We start from the raw sequence: 9,961 nt of genomic DNA on the forward strand, positions 1-9,961 counted from the left end.
AGAGTGTTTGTTAACGAGAGTGCACGGCTGATTCATTGGGGATAATTTTTCAATAAAACATGACCGCATCCTGATTAGAATTCACTAACGCACAACAACAAGTATTTAGCTTAGCTACTCTATTCCAGACACTCTTTTGCTTTAACCAGCCTTTAACTTGAGTATAACTGTTATTGAATCTCAGCCAACTACTATATCGGCTAAGCTGTCAGACGAACAGAAAACATACAAGCTGAGAGAGATAGCTCCTTTAAAAGGAAAAGCTCTCGCTATCAAGATCGTTGGGTCAATTATGGTAATTACAAAGGGCTTTTCAGTGCTGCAGTAACAAAGACCACAACGTCTGTATGACGTCTCTAGAGCATCTATGGATGACACCTAATCCTCTCACAATCAAAGTGTGTTTATATCGAAACAAGGAATCTTTAAAACACAGTGTCAAGTTCACATATGAGAAATCACAATATGGAAATTATGATAACATATTTACAAAAGTTAGCGTTATGGTGGAAAAACCGAGTGGTGAAATTCAATTAAGTCGTGTGAAAAAGAGTGTGAGGGAAAACTCAAAAGTGTCACTCGAACAGTTAGAGTCCCTGTAATGGAGATAAGGCGGCAGCCCTGAATGAGGAGAGTCACAATGCTAGACATCCCCTCAGTAGCAGCCACGGCAGCGGCCTTGCTACTGCTCATTCCTGCCAATTCCCCTTTCCCACTCTCCCTTCTGTCGCCCTGAATGCAGGAACACCAGAGGGCTAAGAATAGCACACAGCTGGCACTGCAGGACTTACATATTTCACACTCAAGCCACAGTGCTCCAAAATATCTCCCTCCAACCCCATCCCATGCCGTCCCCATCTCCGTCCCCATCCCTGTCCCACTCCAGGACCAGGGCGGCTCCCTGTCCCTTCTCTTTTAGCCGTACTTCACCTCTCTGGCAGGGCCGAGACAGGTCCCGCTCAGACAAGATCCATGGCTCACCACCCAGGATTTATATCAAGGGATTGGTAGCAAAGAGAGGCCTCTTTCTCTGCCCTACCCTCCCTCAATCATTGTGCCTCGCCCACTTGGGAAGCGACAAGGCTCGTTAATAGATCGATTTGTAGTGGAGTAATTTATTGGGCTGAGGTGGGGAGATGTGTTTGTGTGTGTGAAAGAGCGGGAAAGAGAGAGAGAGAGAGTATATTGTGGGGTGGGGTAAAGTGGGTCTGTTGAGCTCAGGATGTTATCCCCGAATGATGATATAGGGGGACAAGCCCCTACTGAGTTGAGCCCTGTTGCGATGACAGGGATCCCCATGATGCAGTGACAGTGGGAGATTAGCTAGCTCCACAAACAGCCTCTCCAGGTGAGACCTGCACTAACTGTCACTACGCTAGCAGGGAGACCAGCCAAGGAGGGTTGGAGGAGGTTGTGTTTTGGCTACTAGAGCCCTGAGAGATGGAGAGCTATTGCTGGCCAGATGGAGAAAGACCACAGGGCATTCGACTAGAGATCTAGAGTTGGCGTCACAGAATTCCTGGCTGGATGCTCTTTTAGTCCTTAAAGGACAAAGTCCCGGTTGAGCATGTAGTAGTAATCCTTTAACATTTGAATACTGGCCACTATCATAGCTCCTTATGAGCAGGGCCACTAAGTAACTTAAATATAGTGGGTCCTCCTGTTCAATTGTATTACCCAGCCCATTCCTTATTTTATTCCCCTCTCTCTCCATCTTTCGCAGTTGGTTATTATTATTCATGCATGGAGCTCTATTGGAATACAGTTTGTCTAATGAGCACCTCTTAGCTGATCACATTATAACTCCACTTGACGACACTTAATTACCAGTGTTTCACTCCCCGCAGCCCTGTCTGTGGGACAGGAAGACTCTTTTAACTAAAGCAAGAGAATCCAACCTGTTTGTACACGCGTACATGTCCCTGTTTGTATGTCCTAGTGTGTTTGTGAATATGTTTATGAGCATAATATGATAGGTTGTTGTGTGTTTTTGCAAGCTTGTCTCTGTGTTTGCTTCCCCCTGTGTGTGTGTTAGGTTGTATGTGTGTGCACATGCTGTGCACTCCTTGCATTTCATATTTCAGCAGTGACTCGGGCATGAGTCATTGTAAAGAACCTGCCCAGCCTACAGAGTCACGGTCATGCTCTCTCTCTCTTTCTCTCTCTCTTTCTCTCTCTCTCTCTTTCTCTCTCTCAAATGGGCCGAGGCTAGTGCTCAGGAAATGCACATCACACATAATACTTTCCTAAAACGAAAACAGATTCCCCTGCTCCGCTCACTCTCTCACTCTCTCACTCTCAAACTGCTTTTTTCCAGCAATAGAAAGAAAGACACATTATTCTGCTTCAAACTAGACTGCTTCACTTCTTTCATCCCTCTTTCTTATGCTCCTGGCTTCCCAGTTCATTTCTTCTCTGAGATCTCAGCTGTTTCTGTCCTACCAGCTATTAATGATGCTGAGATTAATGTGAAAGAGAGGTGTCTAGCGGTTGGGCCAGTAACCGAAAGGTTGCTTGTTTGAATGCCCGAACCAACTAGGTGAAAAATCTGTCAATGTGCCCTTGAGCAAGGCACCTAACCCTAATTGCTTCTGTAAGTCGATCTGGATAAGAGTGTCTGCTAAATGACTAAAACGTAAATGTGAAATGTCTTACAGTGCAATCAAAATAGGCTGACAGTAATCTGTTTTTAATAAAGATATGCTGCCTAGTCCTATACTTGTTAGGTTTTCTATTGACGTGATAACATGTAGTAAATAATTCAGACAAGGTTACTGCACAGTGGAATTCTGTTGAACAGGCTGTCAGAAAAGGGCTTTCACTGGTAAAGCACCCTAAGACCGAGGTGTGAAAATATATAAGCATAACTTATCTACAGAAAACAGTCACACAAGTTACACATATGATTGTACACAATAGCCATAATATAAGTATTAGTAGCAATATATCTCTCTCCCTCATTAACAAGACACTGGTTTGTCATTCGTGTTCATCTGACTGTGACTATCTAACAGCCATCACAGTGACTAACTGAACAACAAGCGGATGAAGCTCTTCTCTCTCACCTTTCTAAAGCTGTTTACACAGACAGAGAGCATGTAGCCTTGCCAGCCCTCTGCACAGCATGATAATGGAGGGGGGAGTCTTTTGGAGGGAAAACACAGTGCTTAGAAAGTTGACGAAAACATAATCACTGTTTTACTCTGTTTCCACAGCTGCGCTGAGAGAGAGCGAGCCTGACAGGGGAGCTCTGTTGACTACACTAAAAGCACTGAGATTTGTTCGGATTAAAATGCATGTATACCAACAGAGAGCAGTAAATCAATCAGGAGGGCTTTTCTGAATTTGCACGGCATGGGATAAATCTCCCGCAAAGGTTTCCCTCCTCTCCACCCACACTCGCTGGCTGAATTGGTGGAATGGCTCACCTGCTGCCGCAAACCCTCACAAACCACACTGAGAGCTTGACTGTAAACAGTGTAGTGTCAGAGGCACACTGCTGCTATAGTTGAACATGACTACCAGCATCATAACCTAAAACACCCCCAGGACCCTAATTGTTGTTGTGGCTCCTGACCCCATGCCCAAGCTCAATCCAATCCACATGCCTTTCCACTTCAGCGCATGCAGTAGTAGTGCAATGCAGTTAACTCAGTGAGTGCAAGGTCCCCCTCAGTGAAAAACAATGTTGAGGAACATTTGGGATATGGAGGATTGGGACAGCCTCGAGGCAATAGCAGAAAACTTTGAATTCCACTAATGCATGTAAGATGAAAGGTTTGCTTGGTGATCTGAGCAAAAGTTGCATATATTCTTCCAAAAATGACTTTGAAAGTGGGCATTCTGTTGTTAACTTGAGAGGTGCTACTGTCTGGCTGACATGTTCATGTTTCCTTTCTAGTATGGAACACATGACTTCACCTCCACTTTGAGCAGGGGGTTAAGGGTTTAATGAATTGTTTTTGGATGCCTCACATTTCACATTTATCCAGATATAATAATTGCCCTTCTGTGTCATAACCTGCTACTGTTGACTGCTGTGTTGTGTTTGAGCAGTAGCCTATGCATTGCTACAATTACACAATTATTTGCAGAAGATCAAGAAATGCCTCACATTTTTCCTCCAACTCAAAAAATCCTTGAGAGGCTACAGTGGAAATGCTCTTTCCAAATCAGTTGTTGAAAAGTGCAGTCAAAGGGAAAGTGTTCCAGATTTGAGAGTACATCTTAATAAGCTTATTCTTCATTATTCGGTCTGTCTTGATTTTTAAGTAGGCCTATGTCTACTAGTTCAATGTGTCTTTACACATTGTCATATCACTATGCTGCCTTTGATGTTGGCTAAGAAGAAAAAAAGCAATAGTGACATAATTTGGATAATTTAAAATATATGACAGGCCTACAAATTAGTGTGACATGAACAATAAACTGGCAATATTACAATTTTTATGAGGCTGTATATATTTGAACAGGCTACAAAACAATGTGGTGTTAAAGCCTCTGAATTATTATCTACTATCATAACACGCTTAGTGATAAAATATGGTAGTTTTCCCGGCCCAGTAGCTCGAGTTAATGATTGGCTAATAACGGCACCGACAATTGGTTCCCCTTTGTACCGCGAGTGCAGATCTAAGCGTGCTTACTACGGTCTCACGCCTCGTTCGTGTGTCTTTATGTGCACCCATTATTTGTTTTACTGTACCAGAGAGAAGAGGTTGGAGTGGCAGTCTTCAAGGCTTGCCCCGTTAGCCACCCAATTCGCTGCTGTAGTCATAATCGTCCGCCGATCGGGTCGTCAGTACTGGGCATGTCGAAATCCTTGATCGGTATCAAGACCGAGCAGTGGTGGCAAATCGGTTCCCTCACAAGTATGCCACGCCACCGCCAAAACACGGGTAATTGTCTAGCAGATCAATGGCTAACCTAAAGTAGCCCAAATATTTTGTCAACTGTCATAAAAATAACCCGGTTGAACAGAGGGCGTGTTCAAAGAAAGAATTATAATTGTATCAATAACCCCCTTTGATTGTATAGCCTACCAAAACGAATGGTTTGTTTTTGTACATCCAAGTGTGTTCTCAGATCAGAACATTGTTACAGTCCAGCTCAGTCGATCCAAACCTGATCATTGTAAAACGCAGAAAGCATGTAGGCTAGGCTAAAATGTATCCGTGTCTTAATCCATGGAGAGAAATGTCCATCCGTTTCCATGCCAGTCTTTCCGATGATACTTTAATTATTAAATAATAGTGTAATCCATGCAAAGTAGATCTATTATTTTCTTCCAGAGCGCAAAAATCCATCAAAATGCGTGGTTAGTCCGAGAACTTCTTATAGAAAAACACTGGAGTTTATTACGCGTTTATTATCCCCTAAATGGACCGTTTAGGTGTCGAAGACCAGTCTGTTGCAAATTGCATGCAAGAAATCTGAATTCGATTCCGTCAGCCCCCACAAGGCAAGCTGATGCACCAGTTGTGATAGTTTTCGAGAATTGCATGAGCTATTAATAGCTTTCGTTCTTAACACCACGGTTCCCCTCACAATGTAGCCTACCACATACAACAGGCAACTGTGAACAGGAATGTTTAATCCTTGTTTCACTTTGCAAATAACATCAGACTGCAGAGAAGCGAGGCTAAAAAATAAAGCTTGCTCTTTCGTCGGGTGGACGGCAAGGGAGTAAATGGTCTTGCAACCAAAAAGGCTATTAAATGTGTCAACGTTAAACGTTTTCGTATTCTTCAAACGAAAAAAAAATGCTCGGTCCAAAAGCAGGAAAACCACAGCAGCAGACCGAGCAAAAAAAAAAAATCCTTCCTTCCTTTCAGTTTTATATCATTACGAAATGTCCTCCCATTCTCCCAGCAATTAGACCTTAAAATATTTGTTTAGCTTGAAATAACAGTAACTGCAATAATGTATCTAAGAAAACGTTGACAATCCAGCAATGGTGACAATCCTTGTCTGACGTTATGATTATCAAATAAATGTTTCACGCTGGTCAGAGGAGTCCAGTCTCGTTATCTCCTTTAAAAAACCATCATAAAAAATTTAAAAACGTGTTCCCTCTTAAGGCAAGATTTATGATTGATTAAAAATAATATATTAAAACGTCGATTATATGCGATGTTTCTCATCAAGGAATTCAGAAGCAACGAATCCCTTTCCAGGCATTGTTTATGTCTCAGTCAGTGTATTTTCTGTAATATTCGTAAGTAAGCGTATGTGTGTAGGCTATGTATAAATATGTGTGGCTCTCACTCTGTGTGTGTATGTGAGCGTGCTGAGTGCTTACGCGAACAGCCGCTAGCAGCCTCGCGCACTATCTGCCAGCCCACCACGCATAGCAATGTAATGGCGGCCGGCAGGATACGAGAGACTCGCTTTCCCATTTGGCCAAGTAGAGTTCTCACGTGATCAAAGCAAAGGATTACAGCACTGTTTAGAATCTTTGATACAGGCTTTGATGCGACGCTAGAGGCGCCAGTGGCTCTCACTGACAATCAGCTGTCATCGAAGCACATCACACATCATCTCCCTAACTGTTACAGTGTAGGCTATTCATATGAGTGTTGCATTGTTAAATTGTTTCACCTAACAATAGAACTGTTGCAATAAATGTATCAGTGGAATTATTACCAGGCCTACATATGTTATTATTACATCACGGTTGCATTTCCTTCATTGTTAAATGGTAATAGACTGTTGAATTATGATTATTACATAATGTAACCAGTCACAGTAGATCATATCTACAGTGTCCCCGGGGCCAGGGGATGTCATAATCAATGAGAGGAAGTCAGAATCAATGACATCCATGAGAGTGACACAGTAAGTGTCACTACACCTTGTCATCTTTGCAACTATTTTATTGGTACACAATGCAACATTGTTACACTGTAGCAATATGACATCACAGTGTAACAATAATGAAGTGACAATGTAATAGTCAGTGTAACAACCACACAATGCTTCTTTCTGAGGTTGTGCACCGAGGTGAATTGTGCAATGACAGCAAAGGCATTGTGATGTGAACATACAAAATATTGACAACATATTTAGTCCAATAAATCAATAAACTATCAGTCATTGTGTGAAGTCTGTTGCATTTTCCCCCATGCGATTGTCAATTAAATTAATATAAATGTTAACCATACTCACAGTCAGAAATCCTACTCAGTGTTCAGTTTAATAGAGTAGGCCTAGGTCCATGCATTCTGTCCACTATACTACACAACTAATACTCCTTTATGATTATTTTGACCCAATCAATATTATTAGCCATGCAAGCCTGAAAGAGAAAAACTATAGTATACACTGAGTAAACTAAACATTAGGAATACCTTCCTTTGTTTTGCCCACCGAACAGCCTCAATTCGTCGGGGCATGGACTCTACAAGGTGTCGAAAGTGTTCCACAGGGATGCTGGGCCATGTTGACTACAATGCTTCCCACAGTTGTGTCAAGTTGGCAGAATGTCCTTTGGGTGGTGGACAATTCTTGATACACCAAACATGTGCTCCACTACACCTCTGGTGCGGATATGGGCTTGGTTGTACCGTTGTTGCTCAGGTCCTATTGCATGAAGATAGATGGAGAACAAGTAGTTGGTTTATGCATACCGACTGTCACCAAGTATGATTCCACTATGTTGTCCTCCTTCAAGCTGAGCATACAAAGAGGAGTTTTGGAAAGTCTTTGAGTCATGAGTTGTACCTTTCCAACGTACAACGACGTTGGAGAACTGCAAATTGGGAGTGCACACACTTTGTACATTTATTGAGAACCAGTTTTTACGATTCCTGTACTCCTCAGCATCTGCTGTAGAGGGACACTTGATGAGAATATGACATCCATCTATACAGCCAATGACTCCATGGAAGTTCCCATATTCATAGAATTCTACCTTGTAGTTGGCTTGGGCAGCAGCATCAGGGAACTTGATGTAATTGTCTTTCAGTTCACATATATCATTGCAGACTTTGTGGGCTATTCTGCATTCAGACGGTTCACTTACACCACACAAATCTCCTGTTTCACGATGGAAGGGTCCAGATGCCAAAAACCTAAAGGGGGTCAGTACTTGTAGGGAAGGAGGGATGGGCCTTCCCCGAAGAGAGTCAGATAAAAGCCTTGGCTCAAGCAAACAAATAATGTCAGTAGCATTTTCTTTGTACACACGGAAACGATCATGGAAATTGATTTAATCAAAATCATTGAGTGGGTTGCTGCTGTCTATAACCACCCTTTTGTCTGGCCTTTGATCATCATTAAACTAGTCCAGGTAATCAATTTTCCTCCATTGCCAAGGTCAACCTAGGGGCCAACATCCATTAATCTGAAGTTAAACCTGCCTCTGGCCAGCAAAACCACTCCATAGTCATGGAAAGAGCAGGTGTTCCTAAATTTTTGTACACTCAGTGTATATGACAATGTCTTGTATTATTGTCACGGAATCAGCCGAGGCTGCTCCTCCTCCTTGCTCAGGCAGGCTTCGGCGTTCGTCGTCCCCGGAGTACTAGCTGCCACCGATCTATGTTTCTGTGTTTGACTTGTTTTGTTTTGATTGTGTACACCTGTTTCCTATTATGTTGTATTGTATTCCCTATTAAACCCTCTGTCGTTCATTGTGTGTTAGTATTGTGTCCAGTAGCTCGGTGTCCTCCGTTTGACTTCGCCTACCGCATTCACGTCGCAATCTGACAGAATCACACACCTCTCATGGAGTCAGCAGGAGAGGCGGTGCCAGCTGGATCTATAGAGGCACGCGTTGAACACCAAGCGGCCATGATCCAGGATCTCGGCACCGCCATGGAACGGGTGGTGTACACCATTGATCGATGGGAAAGAGGGGGTCTACCTATACCCCCTCCAACGATACCACCACCATCGGTGATGCCCATCGTTTCACCTCCGGGGTCCAGTGGGATTCGGCTCTCGCTCCCGAGGGCTTATGATGGCACAGCGGCCGGGTGCCAGGGTTTCCTACTCCAGGTTGAACTCTACCTAGCAACCATTCACCCGGCGCCCTCGGGATACGAGAGCGTGTCCGCCCTCATCTCCTGTCTGTCCGGCAAGGCGCTGGAGTGGGCCAACGCCGAGTGGGGTGGGATAGACGCCGCTACGGTCAGCTATGCGGAGTTTCCGTAGGGGCAACGACGGTGGAAAGCCCGAACCAAGTTCCCACCTTGCACATTCCACCTGAGTATGCCGATTTGGCACTCGCCTTCAGTAAGAAGGGGGATTGTGCGATAGACCTCCAAGTAGGCGCTGCGCTTCCACGTAGTCACGTGTATCCTCTGTCTCAGGAGGAGACGGCCGCTATGGAGACCTACGTCACCGAATCTCTGAGACAGGGTTACATACGGCCGTCCACTTCCCCTGCGTACTCAAGTTTATTTTTTGTGAAGAAGAAGGATGGGGGTTTACGCCCGTGTATTGATTACCGTGGTCTAAATCAGATCACAATCAAATACAGCTATCCTCTCCCTCTGATTGCTAGTATGACGGAGTCATTACACGGGGCGCGATTCTTCACAAAATTGGATCTCAGGAGCGCGTACAACTTGGTGCGCATTAGGGAGGGAGATGAGCGGAAGACAGCATTCAGTACCACCTCGGGTCACTATGAGTACCTCGTCATGCCATACGGTTTAATGAATGCTCCTTCAGTCTTCCAATCATTTGTGGACGAGATTTTCTGGGACTTGCATGGACAGGGTGTTGTGGTGTATATTGATGACATTCTAATATACTCTGCTACACGAGCCGAGCATGTGTCCCTGGTGCGTCGAGTGCTTGGTAGACTGTTGGAGCATGACCTGTATGCGAAGGCGGAGAAATGTCTGTTCTTCCAGGAGTCCATCTCCTTCCTGGGACATCGGTTGTCCGCGTCAGGGGTAGAGATGGAGATTGACCGCGTTTTTGCCATGCGTAATTGGCAGACTCCCACCAC

The 9,961-nt window shown here is 44.1% G+C and overlaps 1 protein-coding gene across 5 annotated transcripts in view; it reads right to left on the minus strand.

The window, feature by feature from the left end:
- The window catches only part of LOC121582515 (mediator of RNA polymerase II transcription subunit 13-like), an 80,080-nt gene extending 73,631 nt beyond the window's left edge, over positions 1 to 6,449 (minus strand). For all 5 annotated transcript variants that reach the window (XM_045225121.1, XM_045225120.1, XM_045225119.1 and 2 more), the window contains exon 1: positions 4,706 to 6,449. In XM_045225121.1, the coding sequence (XP_045081056.1) occupies positions 4,706 to 4,777 (72 nt within the window). In that variant the 5' untranslated portion in view covers positions 4,778 to 6,449. The remainder of the gene's footprint in view (positions 1 to 4,705) is intronic.
- Between the last annotated feature and the right edge of the window lie 3,512 nt (positions 6,450 to 9,961).

This window comes from Coregonus clupeaformis, chromosome 15 (genome assembly GCF_020615455.1).
Source record: "Coregonus clupeaformis isolate EN_2021a chromosome 15, ASM2061545v1, whole genome shotgun sequence".
NCBI classification, from domain to species: domain Eukaryota; kingdom Metazoa; phylum Chordata; class Actinopteri; order Salmoniformes; family Salmonidae; genus Coregonus; species Coregonus clupeaformis.